The following is a 23949-nucleotide window of genomic DNA, read 5'->3' on the forward strand; positions in this document are numbered from 1 at the left end:
CCTCCAGGGATGGGGACTCCACCACCTCCCTGGGCAGCACATTCCAATGACCAATGATTCTCTCAGTGAAGAACTTTCTCCTCACCTCCAGCCTAAACTTCCCCTGGCACAGCTTGAGACTGTGTCCTCTTGTTCTGGTGCTAGATGCTAGAGAGAAGAGACCAACCCCTTCCCAGCTACAGCCACCTTTCAGGTAGTTGTAGAGGGCAATGAGGTCACCCCTGCGCCTCCTCTTCCCCAGGCTAAGCAACCCCAGCTCCCTCAGCCTCTCCTCACAGGGCTGTGCTCAAGGCCTCTCCCCAGCCTTGTTGCCCTTCTCTGGACACCTTCAAGTCTCTCAATGTCCTTCTTAAATTGAGGGGCCCAGAACTGGGCACAGGACTCAAGGTGTGGCCTAACCAATGCAGAGTACAGGGGCACAAGGACTTCCCTGCTCCTGCTGGCCACACTGTTCCTGATGCAGGCCAGGATGCCATTGGCCCTCTTGGCCACCTGGGCACACTGCTGGCTCATGTTTAGGCAGCTGTCAATCAGCACCCCCAGGTCCCTCTCTGTTTGGCAGCTCTCAGCCACTCTGACCCCAGCCTGTAGCTCTGCATGGGGTTGCTGTGGCCACAGTGCAGCACCTGGCACTTGGGCTTGTTGAATGCCATCCTGTTGGACTCTGCCCATCTGTCCAGTCGGTCGAGGTCCCTCTGCAGAGCCCTTCTGCCCTCTAACTGACCAACATCTGCTCCCAGCTTGGTGTCATCTGCAAACTTGCTGATGACTGACTCAATCTCCTCATCCAGATCATCAATGCAGATGTTAAAGAGGATGGGGCCCAGCACTGATCCCTGGGGCACACCACTGGTGCCTGGCTGCCAGCTGGCTGTGGCACCATTCACCACCACTCTCTGGGCTCAGCCTCCAGCCAGTTCCTAACCCAGCTCAGAGTGCTGCTGTCCAAGCCAGGGGCTGACAGCTTAGCCAGCAGTTTGCTGTGGGGGACAGTGTCAAAGGCCTTGCTGAAGTCCAGGCAGACCACATCCACAGCCTGCCCCACAGCCACCAGGCAGTCACCTGATCATAGAAGGAGATCAGGTTGGAGAGGCAGGACCTGCCCTTCCTAAATCCATGCTGGCTGGACCTGAGCCCTTGGCCATCCTTCAGGTGCAGTTATTGCCCCCAGGATAATCTGCTCCATCACTTTCCCTGGCACTGAGGTCAGGCTGCCAGGCCTGGAGTTTCCAGGTGCCTCCATCCGACCCTTCCTGTGGATGGGGACCACATTGGCCAGTTTCAGTCACCTGGGACCTCTCCAGTGAGCCAGGGCTGGAGGAAAATGATGGAGAGCAGCTTGGCAGCTCATCTGCCAGCTCTCTCAGCACCCTAGGATGGATCCCATCCGGCCCCATGGACTTGTGAGTGTCCAAGGGGCTCAGCAGGTCCTGAACTAATTCCTCATGGATTTCCTGGGCACTACACTGCTCCCCGACCCCATCGCCCAGCTCAGGAGGTGTGGCCGGTTGACGTTGCCCCCTTAAGAAAGGGAACATGGTGGACGGAAGTTGGTAAACGGAAGGAATAGTCTAAACTAATTTCATTGGACGAGTGGGAGGAAGCACTTCTGAGCTGGGACTATACTGGACATTTCCAGCACTTCTCAGTCAGTCTTGCTTCCGTCTTTGCTCCGTGCAGCAGCTTTCTGTGCTGGGCTTTCTGCCAAGGCCCCGGCCTTGAAAACCAGATACCAGGCCTGTATACTAACTCCCTTCCAATTAACACGAACTGCTTCTAATTTTTTTTTCCTCTCTTCTCTTTCTCTTTCTATCCCATTCTGGGGAAAGGGGGGGAAGAGAGGGGAGAGCGGAGGTGGGGGACCCCTCTCTGCCGAGGGGGGCACTCTCATTTCTGTGTTACTCTGTTGTATATCTTTGTATATATTGTAGATATTGTAAATTTGTAAATAATCCCCTGCAAACCCTACATTGCTTTGTAAATATAGCTCCACTGCTTTGCTAATTCAGCTTGCGAGTTTTTTTTCTTTTCCCTTCAATTTTTTTTTTTCCTTTTACTTTACAAAGGGGGAAGGGAGGAGGCTTCTTGGCCTTGCCCTTCCACCCACCACATTTTTTTTTATTGGCGTACCCAACGTGCGGCAGATAATTAGTTTAATTTATTATTTGATTGATTTAGTGTTTTCTAGCTGAATTAGCAAACATGAAGGTATTGTGGTTTGTGGAGCGATTGTTCTTTTCAATTTTTGGGGCTCTGGTTTACAGGTATTGTTTGGGTTTGATTCTGGATTACCTGGGTAAATATTTGGTGCGGACAATTTATATGTGGGTTATGTATAGAGTTAAATTATGGTATGGAAAATGTGTTAATTTATTATGGCCAGTGAGATACAGGAATGTTACCTCCACCACTCTCCCAATTGAGATAAAGGGTTTTAAGATTCCGCCTGAGGAGACAGTAACTTTAGGTGATGCCTGGGATCCAAAGGTGATTTATGTGATGTGTATAAATCTGTTGCTGGTGATGGTAATTGCATATTTACTGTTCTCTCTGCGGCGAGAGAGAAAGATATCCAGAGCTTGTTTTGTTATTAAAACTAGATCAAAAAGAAAACGCCGTGGCTCTCGATCAGTCCCAGAGTCATCTAGTGATGAGGACTGTGGAGAACCCGTGTCAGTTAAAAAGAAGGCTAAAAAGTCAATTGGTAAAGCAGCTCTAAATGACTTTTCTGCTGATTCTGGCAAGCAGCCAAGGGCATCGGCTGGTATCAACATAGCACCTACTCCTTCTCCCACTCCTTCTCCTCCTTCTTCTTCTCCGTCGGCCATTAATGGAGCAACGTCACTTCCACCCACTCCCTCGGTGGGACCGGAAGTCACTGCCCCAGCAGCTGATTTATCTCAGGACCTGTCAGCTTCCATTAAGGTGGCTGTAAATTCAAATACAGCTCCAGTCAAGATGGCTCCTTTAAAGACTAGAAGTGGAAAGGCCCAAGATGGAGAAGAAGAGGTGGAGACTGATCCTGGTGAGGGGCCCTCTACTCTAAAAGATCCTGCTCAGGAGGAAGAGAAGGTTTGTTTTAAAGATCTAGCTAACCTAGTGAGATCAAAGCAAGATAGAGATGAAGCTAGGAAAGCAGCTGGCAAAGGTGGTTCTCAGCTTAAAGAGATCCTTAGGAGAATGACAGCAGGATTTTACGGGCAAAGAATTCAGGGAGATGAAGATGAAGATGACATTACAGACTGTTCGTCACCACGGGAGGAATTGAGAAATGTCCGTAAAGATTTCACCAGGGCAGATAAGGAGGCAGTTCTAGCTTGGCTTAGTAGGTGTTATGATACAGGTGCTTCAGCTCTAACAATTGGAGACAAGTCAGCAGCTCAGTTAGGAACTCTCTCAAGGGACAATGGAATAGATAGACATCTAGGCGAAGCTCTTGGTAAGGTTAATCTGTGGATACGCCTTTTAATAGCAGTTGCCCTGAGATACCCTTCCCGAGATGATCTTCCATGGAATCCTAAACCCTGGACTACCATAGATGAGGGAATTAAGCGCTTGAGAGAATTTGCTGTTAGAGAGCTACTCTATGGTGAACATGAAACTCTGAATCCTGATGACGTTCCTGTGGGTATTGGTCTTGCTAAAAAGATCATCAAACTTGCTCCTTCTAATTATGCAAACATTCTGGCAAGCAGAATTGTGTCAAGAAGTTATGGTGGAGCTTCTCCTACGGTTGGCCAATTCAGTGATCAAATGAGACAATTGGAGGATAGCATGACACGTGGTTCTTTGGTTTCAGCCATTGAAACTTTGTCTGGAAAAATAGAGAATTGTATGAAGGATCTGAAAGATTCCATATACCAATTGGCACAAAGGGATAATTTCAATTCTCCCTCCAGATGGGTACAAGTTTCATCTGTGAGGAATACACGTCCTCCAAGGAGGTCATTCCAAAACAGGACATTCCAAAACAGGTCATTCCAAAACAGACCACCAAGGCAATCACGTAGAACTATTTGGATAACTCTGCGTGATCAGTTTGGTGAGAACATGAACCGCTGGGATGGCCAACCAACTTCTAATCTTTTCAGGAGACTGAGGGAATTGCAAAGTGGCAGAACCCGAGGTAGCAATACCAGAAGGGTAGCTGTTACTTCCACAGTTCCCCAGAACAACTCTTATGGCTCCAACAGTGGCTCCAGTTATAACATGCAAAGTTATAACCCTGCACAATATGTGCAATGCACATGTGCGCATGTTCCCCATAACTAGGGGTGCCCTGCCTCCCGCCAGGGGGAGGAGAGGGATAACAGAGATAATAGAATCTATTGGGATGTGTACATCCAGTGGCCTGGCACTTCACAATTTCGGAAGTACAGGGCCTTGGTTGACACAGGAGCTCAGTGCACCATAATACCATCAAATTATCAGGGATCGGAGTCTATAACTATTCTGGGAGTCACTGGTGGATCTCAAGAGTTAAGTAAGGTAGAGGTTAATATAAGTTTAACTGGTAAACAATGGAGGAAGCATACAGTTGTGACCGGACCTGACGCACCTTGTATTTTGGGAATTGATTTTCTGAGAGAAGGGCGTTTCAAAGACCCTAGAGGTTACAAATGGGCTTTTGGAGTAGCTTCAATAGAAATTGACGGACAAAAATTGAAGCTGTCTGCCAGACCTGAACTTTCTGATGAATCTGCAGTTGTGGGACAACATAAGATACAGGACATTAAATTGCCGGTTGCTTCTCAGACTGTGCATCACAGACAATACAGAACCAACCGTGACTCTTTGTTGCCCATTCAGAATCTGATTCGTCAGTTGGAAAGTCAGAAAGTCATCAGCAAAACTCATTCACCTTTCAACAGTCCAGTGTGGCCTGTGCGGAAGCAGAATGGAGACTGGCGTCTGACAGTAGACTACCGAGCCCTAAATGAAGTAACACCACCTATGAGTGCAGCAGTACCAGACATGATGGAACTACAGTATGAGCTGGAATCCAAAGAGGCCAAATGGTATGCTACCATAGACATTGCTAATGCATTTTTCTCTATTCCCATAGCAGAGGAATGCAGGCCTCAGTTTGCTTTCACCTGGAGAGGAATCCAGTACACTTTCAACAGGCTGCCAATGGGCTGGATCCACAGCTCAAGCATCTGTCATGCAGTGATCCACGATGCTCTGGAGAAAGGCGGTGCTCCAGAACACATCCAGTTCATCGATGATATCATTGTCTGGGGTAAAACTGCTGAGGAAGTCTTCGAGAAAGGTAACAAAATTATTGACATTCTTCTGAATGCAGGTTTTGCCATCAAGCGAGATAAGGTGAAAGGGCCTACCACAGAGATTCAATTTCTGGGAGTGAAGTGGCAGGATGGACGCCGACACATTCCAGTGGATGTGGTAAATAGAGTCTCTACCATGGCAAGTCCCACAAACAAGCAAGAGACCCTACGTTTCTTAGGGATAGTGGGATTTTGGAGACTGCACATTCCTGGATACAGTCAGATTGTGAAACCTCTGTATGATGTAACTCGAAAGAGAAACCATTTCCACTGGGGACCTGAACAACAAGCAGCCTTTGACCAGATAAAGCAAGAGGTAATTCAAGCAATGGGTCTGGGACCTGTCCGAGATGGTCCAGACATTAAGAACATTTTGTACACGGCTGCAAGTGACAATGGTCCAACCTGGTGCTTGTGGCAAAAAGCTCCAGGTGAGACACGTGGACGACCTCTTGGTTTCTGGAGTCGAGGTTACAGAGGTTCAGAGGCTAACTATACTCCAACAGAGAAAGAAATCTTAGCTGCCTATGAAGGAGTAAAAGCATCTTCTGAAGTGATTGGAACTGAATCACAACTTCTCTTAGCTCCCAGATTACCAGTTTTGAATTGGATGTTCAAAGGCAAAGGATCCACACCACATCATGCCACAGACTCAACTTGGTCTAAGTGGATGGCTCTGATAACACAGAGAGCTCGAATGGGAAATCTTGAAAGACCTGGTCTAGTGGAGGTGATCTCAAGTTGGCCTGAAGGTATCAACTGTGCTAAACCTCCAGAGGAGAAAGTAACTCGTGCTGAGGAAGCTCCTCCTTACAATGACCTTTCTGATGATGAAAAGAAATATGCTTTGTTCACAGACGGTTCCTGTCGTCTTGTTGGAAACAAGCGAAGGTGGAAGTCTGCAGTGTGGAGTCCAACACGCCGAGTTGCAGAGGCGAAAGATGGAGAAGGAGAATCCAGTCAATTCGCAGAGGTAAAAGCTGTCCAGCTAGCTCTCGACGTGGCTGAACGTGAGAGATGGCCAAAGCTTTATCTCTACACCGACTCATGGATGGTAGCCAATGCTCTATGGGGTTGGCTAAAGAACTGGAAGAAGAGTGGTTGGCAGAGAAAAGGAAAACCCATTTGGGCAGCCAACCTGTGGCAGGACATTGCTGATCGAATCGAGAGAATTCCAGTGAAAGTGAGACACATCGATGCTCACATTCCTAAGAGCAAAGCTACTGAGGAACAGCAACACAACCATCAGGCAGATCTAGCTGCAAGAGTTTCTCAAGTAGACATGGACTCTAATCTTGATCTCGACTGGAAACACCGAGGTGAGATATTCTTAGCTCGGTGGGCTCACGATTCGTCAGGACATCAAGGCAGAGATGCAACATACCAATGGGCTCGTGACAGATCCATAGACATTTCCATGGATGCTATCACACAAGTCATCCATGACTGTGACATTTGTGCTGCTATTAAGCAGGCAAAACGACTTAAGCCCTTGTGGTATGGTGACAGATGGTCCAAGTACAAGTATGGTGAAGCTTGGCAGATTGACTACATCACTCTACCACGTTCTCGTTCTGGTAAGCAATACGTGCTTACTATGGTAGAGGCAAACACTGGATGGTTGGAAACTTATCCAGTTCCACATGCAACTGCACGCAACACCATTCTCGGTCTGGAGAGACAGATCCTGTGGAGACATGGAACTCCAGAGAGGATTGAGTCAGACAACGGAACTCATTTCAAGAACAACCTTGTAAAGAGTTGGGCAAAAGAGCACGGTATTGAGTGGATATTCCACATTCCCTACTATGCACCAGCTTCAGGGAAGATTGAACGCTACAACGGTTTGTTGAAGACCACTCTCAAAGCCATGGGAGGTGGATCTTTGAAAAACTGGGAAAAACATTTAGCACAAGCAACCTGGCTGGTAAATAGTAGAGGTTCAGTGAACCGAGCTGGACCTGCACATTCAGATTTGTTACGGAAAGTAGAAGGTGATAGAGTTCCTGTTGTTAGAGAAAAGAATCTGTTAGGTAAAACTGTTTGGGTATTTTCACCCTCAGGAGAGGCTAAACCTGTCCGAGGGGTGGTTTCAGCTGAAGGTCCGGGTCACACTTATTGGGTAATGCAAGAGAATGGTGAAATTCAGTGTATTCCACAAAGAAACTTAACTTTAGCTGAAAGAGGTTAACTTTGAACTGTTGTACAGCTACATCGCGTCCAGAGGAAGAATCAACGAGGAATCTACGGTGAACGAACCCTGAGATCCTTGAGAGCCCTGAGTCAACTAAGAGACCCTGAGAAATCCCTGTTTCCCTTTTCTTCGCTTCGTCGGCGAGGAAATGAACTGTTTTCCATTTTTCTCATTTTCTGATTTTCTTGGACTTTTGAATCATCTACATCTGAGCATAGCCGGAATGGACTATGAACTTTACTTACGAACTGTAAATATCGTTTTGGATTGGATGGACAGTATGAACAGCCAATGAAATTGTTTAGAAGGGGTGGACTGTGGCCGGTTGACGTTGCCCCCTTAAGAAAGGGAACATGGTGGACGGAAGTTGGTAAACGGAAGGAATAGTCTAAACTAATTTCATTGGACGAGTGGGAGGAAGCACTTCTGAGCTGGGACTATACTGGACATTTCCAGCACTTCTCAGTCAGTCTTGCTTCCGTCTTTGCTCCGTGCAGCAGCTTTCTGTGCTGGGCTTTCTGCCAAGGCCCCGGCCTTGAAAACCAGATACCAGGCCTGTATACTAACTCCCTTCCAATTAACACGAACTGCTTCTAATTTTTTTTTCCTCTCTTCTCTTTCTCTTTCTATCCCATTCTGGGGAAAGGGGGGGGAGAGAGGGGAGAGCGGAGGTGGGGGACCCCTCTCTGCCGAGGGGGGCACTCTCATTTCTGTGTTACTCTGTTGTATATCTTTGTATATATTGTAGATATTGTAAATTTGTAAATAATCCCCTGCAAACCCTACATTGCTTTGTAAATATAGCTCCACTGCTTTGCTAATTCAGCTTGCGAGTTTTTTTTCTTTTCCCTTCAATTTTTTTTTTTCCTTTTACTTTACAAAGGGGGAAGGGAGTAGGCTTCTTGGCCTTGCCCTTCCACCCACCACAGGAGGCCACTCCTCCTGAACTCCTCCTGCCTTGCTGTTAAACACTGAGGCAAAGAAGGTGTTCAGGACCAAGGTGTTCATACATTTTAATAGCCTAATTGCTCACGCTGTGATGCATCCACACAGTAAATACTCTCCAGCAGCAGGGGAAGCCCTCATTCCAACTAAGAGCAAGCATGAAGCATAATAAAGGGCATCATTTGGGCTGCAGAGTTGTTTGGGATGTTTTTTCCCCCGCTAGGTCACCCCTGTGCTAGAAAGATGACCCTGTCTGGCACTCAGCAACCCAGTGGAAGTTGGGAGCTTCTCACCTTCCCTCCCTCAAAAAAGTCACAAAGTCCAAATATGTTCTGGAAGCAACAAAACCCAGGATGCTACTTTTGTAAGGGTTGCTGCTAAAGCAAAACCAGAGACACCCAATCATTAGGCCAGAGACAGGGAAGTGCACTGGGGCAACCAGCCCCTTCCTGATTTCCTGGTGCTGAGTTACTGGAGAGTCTGGCATGTTACACAGCTTTCCTAGGCAATCAGAAAGGATAGCTGTGCTGCTCTACCACAGAGCAGAAGTGCAACAGCTTTACTCCTTTTCTGAAAGGAATGTCCTCTTCTGCCTCTCAAGCCCATTGAGAGTGACCTCTATTCACCTTTAATGGGCAGTCTAAAATGAAGGTTCCAGCAGTGCCATCAGAGCAGAACTGTATTCTTGGATAAATAATGGCATCCAGCTCAGGAAACACTAAATTACCCAGCTGGGCTTTCTCTTGAACACACTTCACCACCCAGATCCTTCATACCTGCCTCCAAAAGTAATTTTTCTCTTTCTCTGCCTATTGGCACAGCATGGTGGATTCTCTCAATAAAATGACTGTGTGGAGGACTCAGGCAGAGGAAACCCAAGAACTCCTTCATTAGTGTCTATAAATGGATCTGCTGTCTCCCAGAGCGCTGCTCTGCCTCACCTCTTAGCTGCATTTATGCCCAAACACCAAACTGCCTCCCTGGTAAAAAGCCAGTGACAGCACCACAGTAGTCAGAAAGAAGGATGGTGAAAAGAGAACTTAATTCCCCAGTCAAGTGTGAAGAACAGACCTCTGGCACTGGTGTTTCCTGCCGCAGCTCTCCTCTCACCACGCACTCCAACACTTGCACGGGGGCAATCTGTACCACACATCTCAAGCCACTCTCTAATTTTCCAGACAGGTTTCTCCACACGAGACCCCTGATGGAAGTCATGCCTGTAAAACAAAGTGACTTGTTTGCATCTCTTCCTGCAGGGCTGACTGAGCAGACACAACTCATCCATCGGAGCAGAAATGACTCCGGCAGATGTGTGAGAGCCCAGCGCTGGAAGCTGGCTAAGGCGGCAGAGCTCCCACCTCGTGCACGCCCGGTGTGCCAGGAGTGCCTAACCTGCAGGCCAAGGAACTAGCAAAAAGGGAATGTTTCTTTTGCTGTGAGGCACACATTGACTTGTCATGGTCTGCTTCTCCCTGCTTATTTCCTGCTTAGGTTAAGGGGCTGAGGAAGGAAGGGAATGTCTCTCTTGATGGGGAAGTTCATCAGATCTTTGCTAATTAATAGCCACACCTTGCCTAGTAGTTTATAGATGTGACATCGCTGGGCAAAATCCCAAGCACTGCATCTCCCAGGTGGATCTGGATCCTTCCAACCTACAGCCATCCAGAGTGCCTCAAGCAAAGGAAGTTTACACAGCTGCACAATGAGTAGAGTTTCAGAGTTCTGGAGAACTTTCTCAGGGCAGACACTAAAGACACTAAAGGAAACACACAACACTCCATACTGAAGGGCTACAGCCAGGAGACCTTTCTGCATTAGGCACTCCCAAGTGTAGCTGGGTCCTCAGTCCCACACCTGCTCTCCAGTCAGTCCAATGCCCAGGTCACTGCCTGGACCATGAATTAATGTTGACATCCCACTAAGCTATGAGGAATCGTCACCAGGGCTGTCAGCAACACAGACAGACACATGAGCATGTCTTCTTGGCAGGTGATAATGAGGACAGATCACAACCACTTCCTTCCCATGCAATGCTGGGTTTGCTTTTCTCAAAGGGCTCTCCCTGTGCAGTGTGGAAATCCCTTCTCACACAGCTTTAACCCATTACAGACACAAGACCACCAGTGTTGTTTCAGGATATGTTACTCTCATGCTTTAGGATATTACAGCTTTCAGCCATTTAAAACCTCACTGCATGAATGCACCAGGCAGCTGTGACTGAAGAGGAGGAAAAGGCTGAGGTCCTGAACACCTTCTTTGCCTCAGTGTTTAACAGCAAGGCAGGAGGAGTTCAGGAGGAGTGGCCTCCTGAGCTGGGCGATGGGGTCGGGGAGCAGTGTAATGCCCCAGAAATCCATGAGGAATTAGTTCAGGACCTGCTGAGCCACTTGGACACTCACAAGTCCATGGGACCAGATGGGATCCATCCTAGGGTGCTGAGAGAGCTGGCAGATGAGCTGCCAAGCTGCTCTCCATCATTTTCCTCCAGCCCTGGCTCACTGGAGAGGTCCCAGGTGACTGAAACTGGCCAATGTGGTCCCCATCCACAGGAAGGGTTGGATGGAGGCACCTGGAAACTCCATGCCGGTCAGCCTGACCTCAGTGCCAGGGAAAGTGATGGAGCAGATTATCCTGGGGGCAATAACTGCACACCTGAAGGATGGCCAAGGGCTCAGGTCCAGCCAGCATGGATTTAGGAAGGGCAGGTCCTGCCTCTCCAACCTGATCTCCTTCTATGATCAGGTGACTGCCTGGTGGATGTGGGGCAGGCTGTGGATGTGGTCTGCCTGGACTGCAGCAAGGCCTTTGACACTGTCCCCCACAGCAAACTGCTGGCCAAGCTGTCAGCCCCTGGCTTGGACAGCAGCACTCTGAGCTGGGTTAGGAACTGGCTGGAGGCTGAGCCCAGAGAGTGGGGGTGAATGGTGCCACAGCCAGCTGGCAGCCAGGCACCAGTGGTGTGCCCCAGGGATCAGTGCTGGGCCCAATCCTCTTTAACATCTTCATTGATTATCTGGATGAGGGGATTGAGTCAGTCATCAGCAAGTCTGCAGATGACACCAAGCTGGGAGCAGATGTTGGTCAGTGAGAGGGCAGAAGGGCTCTGCAGAGGGACCTCGACCGACTGGACAGATGGGCAGAGTCCAACAGGATGGCATTCAACAAGTCCAAGTGCCAGGGGCTGCACTTTGGCCACAGCAACCCCATGCAGAGCTACAGGCTGGGGTCAGAGTGGCTGAGAGCTGCCAAACAGAGAGGGACCTGGGGGTGCTGATTGACAGATGCCTAAACATGAGCCAGCAGTGTGCCCAGGCAGCCAAGAAGGCCAATGGCATCCTGGCCTGCATTAGGAATAGTGTGGCCAGCAGGAGCAGGGAAGTCATTGTGCCCTGTGCTCTGCATTGGTTAGGCCACACCTTGAGTCCTGTGTCCAGTTCTGGGCCCTTCAGTTTAAGAAGGACATTGAGAGACTTGAAGGTGTCCAGAGAAGGGCAACAAGGCTGGGGAGAGGCCTGGAGCACAGCCCTGTGAGGAGAGGCTGAGGGAGCTGGGGTTGCTTAGCCTGGAGAGGAGGAGACTCAGGGGTGATCTTATTGCTCTCTACAACTCCCCGAAGGGAGGTTGTAACCAGGTGGGGGTTGGTCTCTTCTCCCAGGCACCCAGCACCAGAACAAGAGGACACAGTCTCAAGCTGTGCCAGGGGAGGTTTAGGCTGCAGGTGAGGAGAAAATTCTTCCCAGAGAGAGTCATTGGTCATTGGAATGTGCTGCCCAGGGAGGTGGTGGAGTCCCCATCCCTGGAGGTGTTCAAGAGGGGATTGGATGTGGCACTTGGTGCCATGGTCTAGTCATGAGGTCTGTGGTGACAGGTTGGACTCAATGATCCTCAAGGTCTCTTCCAACCTTGGCAATACTGTGATACTGTGATTTCTGAACTCCATAAGCCTCCACAAGCACCACCTGGGTGAGACCCTGCTGCACTCAGCTCCAACGAAGGTTATTTCACTGCAGTTGCATGGTGCTTGGCATCCAGGCTATTACACACACTACTTTTTCATTGCAGAAAGCAATGCAAGCAAAGTTACATCTTGCCCATAGCAGAGAGGCCTTGGCCTTTCCCTTCTTGAAGCAGTCAAAGCAGGTATAATTGTAACTCATAACTGTAGCTCATAAAAGTTGAAAGCCACTGATAGCAGCAGGGGGTATACACATGACCCATCCTCCAACTTAGGCACAGCTCTAGCCTCAAACTGACTGTGCTTTAAAACAATTAAAGGTGAAAGAAGATAATGTTTATCAAGATAATTACTTCTCACCTCCACAAATTGATCTAGCATTTGTTTGTTTTGCCTCTTGCTGCTGCAGGCTTTCTTTCCACAGGTGGTTTTGAAACTGGCTTTATCTGTTCTGGAATGCTGCCTTTGTACCACGAACAGCAGCTACTCCTGTGGCATTTCTTGTGTGAAAATCACAGGTCTTGAGATGCTTGAGAAATGTTTTGCTGAGCCAGAGGAAATCTAGAGATGGTGGCAAATTGATTTCAGCCTACAGATCTATGACAATGTGAATACAAAGCAAAGTGTCAGAAAGGCCCTGTGGACTGCATGTGACAGGAACAAATGCAGGGGGGGGTTATTAATTATTTTCTTCTAGACTGTTTCTAGGTAAGGCTCTGCTGCATGAACAGAGTCTGTACAGCAAGAAGTTCCTGTGCTACCAATAACTCATTTTTATTAGGCTTTAAGAGTTGTTACAGGGTCTTCTGGGACACCTCTTACCAGAAATCCAGCTCTCAGGGTTGTAGATAACGATGTTAATAACAATCAGGTCACCAGAACCAATCCCCTAGAACCTAAGGTGAGATTTCCTCTTGCTCATGACCCAAGAAAGTAAACCCTTGAAGCAAAGCTCTCCTTCACTGAAAAAGGAACCTTGCCTCCCTTTGTCCTCTTTTGGTGTCACTCCTTTACCCTCTGAGGAGCTGCAGATTCTCCTTCTGAGAATGGACCTGATCTCCTCAGAGATACAAAAGGAAAGCAGTCCAGAGAGGAACAGATTCAGGCCTTGGGATAGTCAGGCCAAAATGCATATCCTGCTGGATATACTTCCATCAGCTGCATCTTACACTTCCTCCTATTTCCAAATCTCTTATCTGCTTTCTCAGGGAGTCTGTCTTGTCCTGTCTCGCAAGGAGCAGGGACAGAATTAGCTCACAAGAACCTGGAAGCTGCAATTCAGTATTGACACACATCATGAACAAGAGGCTACCCTGCCAGCCCCACAAGCTGAAATACAGCAAACAACTATATGTACCAAAGCTACCCCCGTTTCTCCCTCCTCTTTGCCTTCCCTCTTGCACCTGCCCTCTGTTTCGGTCAAACCGTCCTGCGGCTCCATTCGACGCTCCACTTACCAGGAAAGCCTCTGTAAGAGCAGAGAGAAGGGCAACGAAGCTGGGGAGGGGGCTGGAGCACAGCCCTGGGAGGAGAGGCTGAGGGAGCTGGGGTTGCTTAGCCTGGAGAAGAGGAGGCTCAGGGGAGACCTTCTTGCTCTCTACAACTCCCTGAAGGGAGGTTGTAGCCAGGTGGGGGTTGGTCTCTTCTCCCAGGCACCCAGCACCAGAACAAGAGGACACAGTCTCAAGCTGTGCCAGGGGAGGTTTAGGCTGGATGTTAGGAAGGAGTTCTTCATAGAAAGAGAGATTGGCCATTGGAATGTGCTGCCCAGGGAGGTGGTGGAGTCCCCATCCCTGGAGGTGTTTAGGAGGAGACTGGATGGGGAGCTTGGTGCCATGGGTTAGTTGATTAGGTGATGTTGGATGATGGGCTAGACACAGTGATCTCGAAGGTCTCTTCCAACCTGGTTTATTCTATTCTATCTGAAACAGTTACCTCTCTCCTTTTGCTGAGCACCCTTGACACCAATTCCAGAATTGGGAGAACACCTCCACCATAACCTTTGCACCTTACTTCACTTCCTCACTCCTTACAGCAGGCTACAGTATCAGCAGCTCAGCAAGACTGTACCTGAACCACTGGGTTTGAGTGCCTGAGGATATGGGCAAGGCTTGTGCTTGCTTTGTGCTCCTGGATGGCCACTTTGGCACCCTGGACACAATACTCCATCACTCTCTTTTCATGTGTAGCATTAAGCACCTTTTCTCCCCACAGAATGTTTTCTGCAGCTAATGCAAACTCACCCTGTGCTTTGAGAAACATTTTGTGTTAGAGTCTGCACTGAGTCTTTTAGTTAGCCATTAAAACGCAGCACTACTTGCTGCACCCCCTGCTATTAGGGGTGAGAAGTTTAAGTCTACTGGCAGGAGGATAGTGAAGGTGAAGCACTTCAGTAATTTCTTTAAATGGCTCATTAAAAAAACTGCTGAAGGCCTCGTTCTACTTAGAGTCCAGAAGGCTATGTACAGCTCTCTTACCACCTTCCAGCCTGCCTTTCAACCACTTAAGGCAGAACAGGTTGTCACCCTCCTTGGGAAGGAATGGGATTAAAAGATAAACAGAATGCTAGTGAAAGCAAGTGATGTCAAAGAGCTGCTGTTAGATTCAGAGCAGAGGCTTAAGTAACCATCACTACATTTCAATGACAATGCCGTCAAAAACCTCCTGCTTGAAGAACAAATTTAACATTCTGTTGCTCTGCTTCAAAAGACATATTTAATCTCTGAAGTCCAAAAGACACAGCACTTTGAGAGGAGCAAGAATCCTGTCTTGCTCACTTCCCACCATCTTTGTTTCACTTTGAAGGAATAATCTTGTAATGACTTAACACCATTCAGTTTCCTTTTACCTGCTATTCCCACTTCATTTCAAGCAGTGACAGCTCTATCTATGCCCCTTCCTACCCACTGCCCCACTCCATGGGCTGTCAAGGAATCAGGATTAAGCCTGTATCTGAGATCCTGCAAGACTTTAATCTCAGGGATTTTAGCAGCATCCAGAAAGAGCTTCAATCAGGACTCCCACAGAACAGTCCTTCACCTCTTTTGGAGGGCACGGAATACTTGCTGCTATGAGCCTTCACCAACCTCCCAGGCATGCTGACCTAACCCTAAGGTCACCTCCTAAACTCTTTCCAATAGTCTGGGTAAGAGTTTCTTACAAAGTGTGTGCTAAAGATAAAACAAACCCAAAACAAACCCAGATGACTTGGTCATGACTCTGCAAGAAGGATGAACACCTGCAAGCAAAATTCCTCCCTGTCTTTTCCATGCTCCCTATCTTCACATCTGCAGGATCACTCCTTTAACTGCTTCTGCTTAAGCTTCCTGGCAGTGAATGACTCCTCCTACAGAGCCTTAAGTGAGTGAATGACTCCTCCTACAGAGCCTTAAGTGAGTGAATGACTCCTCCTACAGAGCCTTAAGTGAGTGAATGACTCCTCCTACAGAGCCTTAAGTGAGTGAATGACTCCTCCTACAGAGCCTTAAGTGAGTGAATGACTCCTCCTACAGAGCCTTAAGTGAGTGAATGACTCCTCCTACAGAGCCTTAAGTGAGTGAATGACTCCTCCTACAGAGCCTTAAGTGAGTGAATGACTCCTCCTACAGAGCCTTAAGTGAGTGAATGACTCCTCCTACAGAGCCTTAAGTGAGTGAATGACTCCTCCTACAGAGCCTTAAGTCAGTGAATGACTCCTCCTACAGAGCCTTAAGTCAGTGAATGACTCCTCCTACAGAGCCTTAAGTGAGTGAATGACTCCTCCTACAGAGCCTTAAGTGAGTGAATGACTCCTCCTACAGAGCCTTAAGTGAGTGAATGACTCCTCCTACAGAGCCTTAAGTGAGTGAATGACTCCTCCTACAGAGCCTTAAGTCAGTGAATGACTCCTCCTACAGAGCCTTAAGTCAGTGAATGACTCCTCCTACAGAGCCTTAAGTCAGTGAATGACTCCTCCTACAGAGCCTTAAGTCAGTGAATGACTCCTCCTACAGAGCCTTAAGTGGGGTATTTAAAACTAAACTAGACCGAGCATCCTTTCTAGATGACCTGCAGGATAACTTCCAAGTACCAGGAGGTGGCTTGTTGCTTATCAAGAGCTGTATGATTCTCAAAATGACTGCAGAAAAACGGATTCCTTGGGTTCCAGGCAGCCTCCTAGGGTAAACTCACCTGAACCCATCATGAGGGAGATCTCATGGCAGCCCTCCTCCTGGCAAGAGCAAACACAGCCAGCAGAACAGCTAAAATGCAGGTCTAAGCTGCACCCCAGAGCCTCAACAAACAACAGAGTACAGCCTGCAGCAAGACCTTCCTTTGCAGCTCTCCTGGAACATTTACTAATCCATTCCGCAGACCTTCTAGATCCATGTTCTTATGGATACATTCTGGTATCCATGGTCCTTACTGGTCCTCAGGAGCAAAACCTTTAAACCAAGGAGTGGTGGGGAAAGACCTAAGTGCATCTCATGGTTAAGGTTTTACCTTGTTTTCAATTTCAGGAGTACAGGTATCTCAACTCTGTTCCTCTTCCAAACACTCCTTAAGGCTCCACTCTCAGCAAGCCACTCCTTTATCACACTTTGGAACTTCCTGGCTCACTTGCTCACCAGACCTCCTCACCACATTGAACAGCACCTCCACAGTGCTGCTGTTTCCCAACGACCACTTTCAGAAGTGTGGCTTTTAGTTACACCACTTTTTAATATGGAACTACTCTTAAAATATTTAACATGAAATGAATTTAAATCCAAAAGAGAACAGAGTGGATAGACCTGTTTAGCAAAATACTGCTCCAGAGAAGTCAAAGATGCTGAATAAGTAACTTGGAAAAGATCAACCCTGAAATTCTTCCATAAACCGAAAGAAAAAGCAGCAGGAGGATGAGAAATTTTGGATGCTGGACAACTTGTGGTCAGAGCACAGGCAAAGGAGACCAGGACCTTGACAACAGCCTTCCAGCCCCAAGGATTTGTTTTCTTTCTGCTGCTGTAACACTCCATGAGGCAAGATGCTAAGGCAGTTTCTCACACATGGGCTGTACAAAGGTGTACACTGACTCATGAATGGGCAGGGATTATTAACATCTGGCAACAAAAACTCTCTTCAGAAACTGAGAAAAGCCCACAGGGCAAGCCTGGCTAACCATGGGGGCATCTGGGGAAAGCTAAACTCATCACTATCTGAAGTACTTACCATAAGCACACTCCCCAAGCTCTTGCCCAGAAAATGCTGGTAATGAGGAAACAAGGAGGTGATGGCTAACCCAGTATTTAATTTGCTCATTCTGTCTCCTGTGACCTCTATCAAAAGACCTCCTTCAAAGTCTAGGAGTTAAACTTGTACAGATATCATGTCAAATTGGCTATGATAGAACATTGGTGCTTTAAGCTGTAATGACATGTGTTAAACATCAGTAGCTACAGGCAATGAATCTGCTCTCTGCTGCAGCTTCTGCAGCTGATCAATTACATGGATTCAGTTAACATAGGTTAAAACTTCATTGCTCCAAAACATAAACCTGGTAAGTACATGCAGCCTCTTAATCTCCTCACAGCACTGATACCAGCACCAAGAGGATAGAATTTCCTAAGAGGAGAAGCCTGTGGACAGTATCACCCTAAGACACCAACCTGTACTGCTCAGCAGACAAGATCTTCCCCAGGTCGGTGCTCTCCCTCTGCAGGATGTAGTACTTTGCCATTCTGCACGTGGAAGAGGCTGGGTGAGTCCCTGCTCCCAAGAGAGGGATGCTGAGCTACCCCCTGCACTTAGTGATTCCAGATTGCAGTCCTGGTGCACTACTAGCAGAGTTAGAGGGCATTTAGCTGCTCTGGGTTGCTCAACCTGCTCTCCAAGGCTGTTATCAGTGGCTCTGCTTTGGGTCTCAGTCATAGTTTACCTGGTTTTTTGTACCTGTACATCCCTTGATTCTCCCCAAACTAATCAGCTCTGCAAAGTGCCTCTTTTGCCCTGTGAAACCTAACAGCAAGTCAACTTGTTTGAGAGCCTCTGCAAAGAAGACAGCTCGGTAGAGTCTTGTCTCATGGCTTATTACCCAGGTCCCTCAGGCCAGGGGAAGGGGAGGAAAGCTGCCTCACTTCTTTTGCCCAACTCTCTAAATACAAAGGTGTCTCTTGTGTTCCCTTGAGAGGACAGAAAGCAAAGGCATTTTTCACCATTGCTGCATCTGCACAGACACTAACTGGCCCAGGGAGTACTTCTTCCTCAACCACAACAGTACCAGTTTCCAAAGAGAGAAAAACCTCACCTGCCTTGCAGAATGGACACTCATTGTAAGAGTTCCTACTCAACTTGTCACATCAGCAACAACTCAAAGCAGCTTTGATCAGCTAACATAGGGAAAACAATTCAGCTGTGCAAAGATTGCTCTCTCCACAGAGAGTATGAGAGACTCTTTCACTCCACCTTCACATATTACAAATCAGCTTGCCGCTCTCCAAAGCACCGTGCCTATCCAACTGTTCCCACAAACCCACCCCACAACATCTGCATCTTTGTAGCACTCAAGTAGTGAGTTTGACACACTCAGACTGAACAGGTCTCCTCTCCATCAACACTGCAAGCAGCTGCTGTTGTAGATGGGAACGGGCAGCTTCCTGCAAACAGACAGCAGGGCTGCCTTATCTCAGGAAAGGAAGACAAAAGGTCACTCTTCACTAAGTGGCAATATTCTCATCTTGAAAGGTTTGCCCCTTGATTGGCACAGAACAATCAAGGTCATGGAACTTTTAATCAGACACATGCATAATTACTAAATCATTACCAATCATATCAGAGCCAAGACCTCAGAGGAAAGGAAAAGGAAACAAACAGCCCAGAGAAGCCTCCTCTGTTGTTGGAAAAACTTGGTAATTAAAAGTCACGAGCGCACCAGGGAGCGAGGGAACAGCATCAGAGTCACTGCTCAGCATCAGGAGTGACTTGCATACAAACCAGCAGGCCTCTTTCCTTGGGGAAATCACAGAGCACTGCCTTACAAAGCAGTCAGCAGCAGAGAAGAGAGGAAACAGTAAGAAGAGACAGAGAAAGCAGCACCCCCATTTTATCAACAGCTTGATTTGCCCCCAGACAGTGCCAGCACTGCAAACCAGTTTCAAGTCCAAGAGGTGCCTTCCACATGTTTCTGCCAGCTCTAGAAAGCTTTCTCCCAGCCTTTTATCATGAAGGGTTCCCACACTGTGAAGTGCACAAAAGAACAAGACCTTGTGTTCAACTTCTTCCAGCCTACACACAACACTTGCCCAAACAAAGCCTAATCCAATGAAAAGCCTTTATTCCCTCAGTGACCTGAGCTCAGCTTTAGTGACACCACTGCCCCTCAAAGGATCACTGTCACAAATCAAAGAACTTCAAACTGCCCTAAAAAAACAACCAACCAACCAATCAAATCCCAGAAGAGATCAGTTTAGCTGGATGATGAGACTGGAGTGAGAAGAACAGACACTCTAACGCACTCAACCCTCCCAACATACAAAAAAGGAAGTGCAAAACACCAGGAACCCAAAGAGAGTGGTTTGTAAGTCCCAGAGATCAGAGCAAAGAGACATTTTATACTCCACTGGTCCGAGTACAGTGAGTCCAACAGACACATCTTCAAGACACTCTAAACGAGGAAGTGTCCCATTTAAAACATGAGTGAGGAGGAAAAGAGAACTGCAGCAGAAGCAGCAATGTCACTTGTGGAAGCCTGGCACTGCATAAAAGATTACTAAGACAACCTCTGGCTAACTGCAATCATCTCATTGCATTTAACTTTGGCAGACCTGCCTCCAATAAACTTTTAGTGACGTGCATCTGCTCCTTCTTCACCCACTTCTGAGCTGCCCTTGCCCTTTCTCTGCTGCCACCTTCCCACAGCGCTGTCAGTGACTGCTGAAGGCCAAGGCCCCAGCCCCATACCTGCTGAAGATATCCCCCGAGACCTTCTGCAGGTACTGGAGAGTGTCTGCCACCTGCTGCACGGCCTCCTCCCGCCGCAAGTCCTGCTGGATCAAGGGGACCGCGTACGTCTGCCCTTCCAGAAAGCGCTTCTGGGCTACTGCAGCCATGGTGCCTGAAGGAAAGAGCAAACAGATCATCACAAGAAATGCACTTCCACTTTACCATAGCTTTCATTCAGGGACTTCCACCCTCGGCTCCCCTGACTGCTTCAGGGAAGTGTCTGCAAGAGAAGGCTGGAGCGGAGCGGTCGAGCCGTTCGGTGGTGAATCGACCCGAGGCAGCCGCGGTGAGCAGCAGGCTCTCGCTCTTCTGAACCTTGGGAACCAGAATTGCATTGTGAGCATGACACCTACAAACTCTCTGCTCCATACTGTGCTGAGAACAAGACTGTACTTTGGGATACAGGCGGTTTGGGGTAGCAGCAAGACTCATCAGGAATCCCCCTCTCCTTTCTTCCCATCTTCCCATTCCAGATGGATCTATTTGAGGTCTCTCAACCCCGTTAGCAGAATGGAGTGTTTCATCTTACGCCTCTGCTCCATGAGGCACAGCTGCTGCTCCCCTCCAAGCAGAGCAGCTATAAGAATACAGGGCATGCACACACGCCCTGGTTCCAAGTAGGTTAATGAGAGTTCTTCCATCCTGAGGCTCTCAGGAGCTGCACACTGTTTCTGCTGATTGGATTTTTCCCCAGGAACTATCTCACAAGAAGCCTCCTTGTTTCCAGATCCCCTCACATGTAACATCCAAACAGTGACTGAGATCCTTCAGTCGTGTTCCACATAAGCAGCAGAGCGCTCTGCACGCTCCTGGATGTGGCTGGGCCAGCACCACTGCTCTATGGTTCACACATCACCCATGTGTCCCATCTCTCAGCCTTGCTCACCTCTCCCTCAGCAATTCCCCTTGGTTTTACTCAGCAAAACAAAAACCATGGAGGGGATGTACAGAGAGGAGATGCATTTCTCTGAGCACACTGGAAACAGTAACTGCACAGACACAGGATTGTGATTAATAAACAATGTGCCTGTACAGCTTTCTAACCCAAACTCTGCTGCCAGGCCTACACAACTCCCTTCCAACTTGCTGCCTCTGTGTCCTGCTCATTCAGGCTGTGAAGGCCTAGAGTCTACAGCTGCTTGTTAGAAGGTTCCATCAGGCAGAGTACTGTACACCAGTGTAAGACAATGTTTCAGCTGAAGAGAACACAGGAAGGTCAAAAAGCAAGGTATCAGAAGCAAATAGAGGTATCTCTGGACCCAGTGAGTGTTAGCTGGAACCAGCCCAGGGGGCACTGCTGTGTGCTGTTTCCCAGCCTGTATAGCAGAGCAGGCTCAGAGCAACATAGAAACAGCCCATGCTGGAGAAAGTGACTTGAGATAGCTAGGGCACAGAACAGCTCAAGAGGTGACAACCAGAGGAATCCTCATGCATTCTTCACATTCCTGATCTTGCCTCACAAAATGAATGCCTCCAGCCATTCCTGGACACCTAAGAAACACCTCCCCAAAGCTGTGCCTTCTGACCTAGCACAGCTGGCTAGGAAAGGCTTGCTGGTTAAGGTCTTTTATTTGGAGAGTGGGGCTGGTTTGGTTTGGGTTTGTTTCACTCTGGGGGGAGATGAGGCTGTTTAGTAACCAATCATAGGAGAGGCAGAAGGAGGAGAAGATCTAGGGCCCTTTCCAAAGGGAGAGATTTGCAAACTCAAGCCCCAGCCATCCACAGGCCTGGCTGTGCTGCAGCGAGTCTAGCCTTACTCTGTCTCACTTCAGGCATCCCCGCCAGCCAGATCCTGTATTCACACTCTTCAGCAGCAGTGTTTGCACACTGATTAGTCCTCTTCACTGGGCATACGATGCAGCAGGCAGGAAATTATTATTTAGAGCTGTAAAGCTAATCTGAGAGGAGTACAGCTAATTTCAAGATGGCATTTTATGATCTGCTGACAGCAACCAAGCCTGAGCCCTTCTGCTTTCAAATCCACTCTGACTGACAATGCAGAAGGAGAAGCCCAGGTAACACAGCCAGGGGGCATTCAGGGGGCACTTTGGCTCTGGCAGCAAAACTCCCTGCCACTGATCACAACTCTTCTGTTTACATCAAGGCTGCTGATGGCTGGGCTGCCTATTTTTAACTCAGATCAGTTCAATGACCCAATTTACCACCACCAGATAAACAGCTGGAATTACCCAGCCACAGAGCACAGCAGGAAGCAGGGCAAGGAGGAGACGTCTTACACTTGCTTCACTATGCACACCATTACCATCCTGCCACGCAGGGTGAGCAGGCCAAGTTCCTCACCTCTTGAGATGACAGAGTCCCAGCATGATTTCCCAGACTCTCATCAATCCTATTTCTTCCAGCTCATGCCCACAAGCAGCGCTCCCCTGGCTGCTGCCAAAGTGCTTCCTCACACTCGGAAGCCACAGGCTGCTCCTCAGAAAACCCACTGCTCATGTTTTCACAGTTCAGCTGCCAGTGAACTTTGGCTCCACAAGTCCTCAACACAGCCTCTCACCAGAGTTCCAGACTCACCTTTCCTAAAAAAACATGTTAGAGAAACACAGCAGACTGTGGAAACAGCTATCAGAGACAGATACCAGACACAACTCTTTTGAACAAGAAATGTGTATCAAGAAAGAGGACACCCAGCAACAGCCTCCTGCATCACTAGACTCCAGCAGCAGCCCGTGCTACAGCTGCTGTCCATCACTTCTTGTGACTAAACTGAGAATCAAGCCAGTTTTACAAATACTTTGAGTAAAGGCCTGACCACGTGCTTGGAATAAAAGCAGAATTGCTTCCCATAACAGACTGCAGGGGCAGGGAAGATTTTCACAGGGAAAACTCAAAGCATTTCCAACAAAAGTCAGGAAGGAAAGTAAAGAATGAATATCACTCAGCAAGTATGACTCAGGAGAGCAGATGAGAGATCATCTGGATGAGGGCATTGAGTCCATCAGCAGTAAATTTGCTGACAACACCAAGCTGGGGGCAGGAGTTGATCTGCTGGAGGGTAGAGAGGCTCTGCAGAGGGACCTCGACAGGCTGGACAGATGGGCAGAGGCCAAGGGCAGGAGATTGAACACATCCAAGTGCCAGGTGCTGTACATTGGCCACAACAACCCCAGGCAGTGCTACAGGCTGGGGTCAGAGTGGCTGAGAACAGCCAGGCAGAGAGGGACCTGGGGGTGCTGGTTGATGGTAGGCTGAACATGAGCCTGCAGTGTGCCCAGACAGCCAAAAAGGCCAATGGCATCCTGGCCTGCATCAGGAACAGTGTGGCCAGCAGGAGCAGGGAGGTCATTCTGCCCCTGTACACTGCACTGGTTAGGCCACACCTCGAGTCCTGTGTCCAGTTCTGGGCTCCTCAGTTTAGGAAGGAGGTTGACTTGCTGGAACAAGTCCAGAGAAGGGCAACAAAGTTGGTGAGGGGCTTGGAACACAGCCCTGTGAGGAGAGGCTGAGGGAGCTGGGGTTGCTTAGCCTGGAGAGGAGAAGACTCAGGGGAGACCTCATTGCTCTCTACAACTACCTGAAGGGAGGTTGTAGACAGGCAGAGGTTGGTCTCTTCTCCCAGGCAGCCAGCACCAGAACAAGAGGAC

The 23949-nt window shown here is 48.4% G+C and overlaps 1 protein-coding gene across 6 annotated transcripts in view; it reads right to left on the reverse strand.

Annotated features, from left to right (window-relative positions):
• WASHC1 (WASH complex subunit 1) overlaps positions 1 to 23949 on the reverse strand; it is a 62710-nt gene that overhangs the window by 27551 nt on the left and 11210 nt on the right. For 2 of the 6 annotated variants that reach the window (XM_068141765.1, XM_068141766.1), the window contains exon 2: positions 20303 to 20456. In XM_068141765.1, the coding sequence (XP_067997866.1) occupies positions 20303 to 20451 (149 nt within the window). In that variant the 5' untranslated portion in view covers positions 20452 to 20456. Of the gene's footprint in view, positions 1 to 20302; positions 22076 to 22101; positions 23296 to 23949 lie in introns of those variants that run through there. The other 4 variants (XM_068141763.1, XM_068141764.1, XM_068141762.1 and 1 more) reach the window with 4 other exon arrangements.

This window comes from Melanerpes formicivorus, unplaced genomic scaffold, assembly GCF_026170545.1.
Source record: "Melanerpes formicivorus ecotype bairdi unplaced genomic scaffold, bMelFor1.0.p_v2 SCAF_8, whole genome shotgun sequence".
NCBI classification, from domain to species: Eukaryota; Metazoa; Chordata; class Aves; order Piciformes; family Picidae; genus Melanerpes; species Melanerpes formicivorus.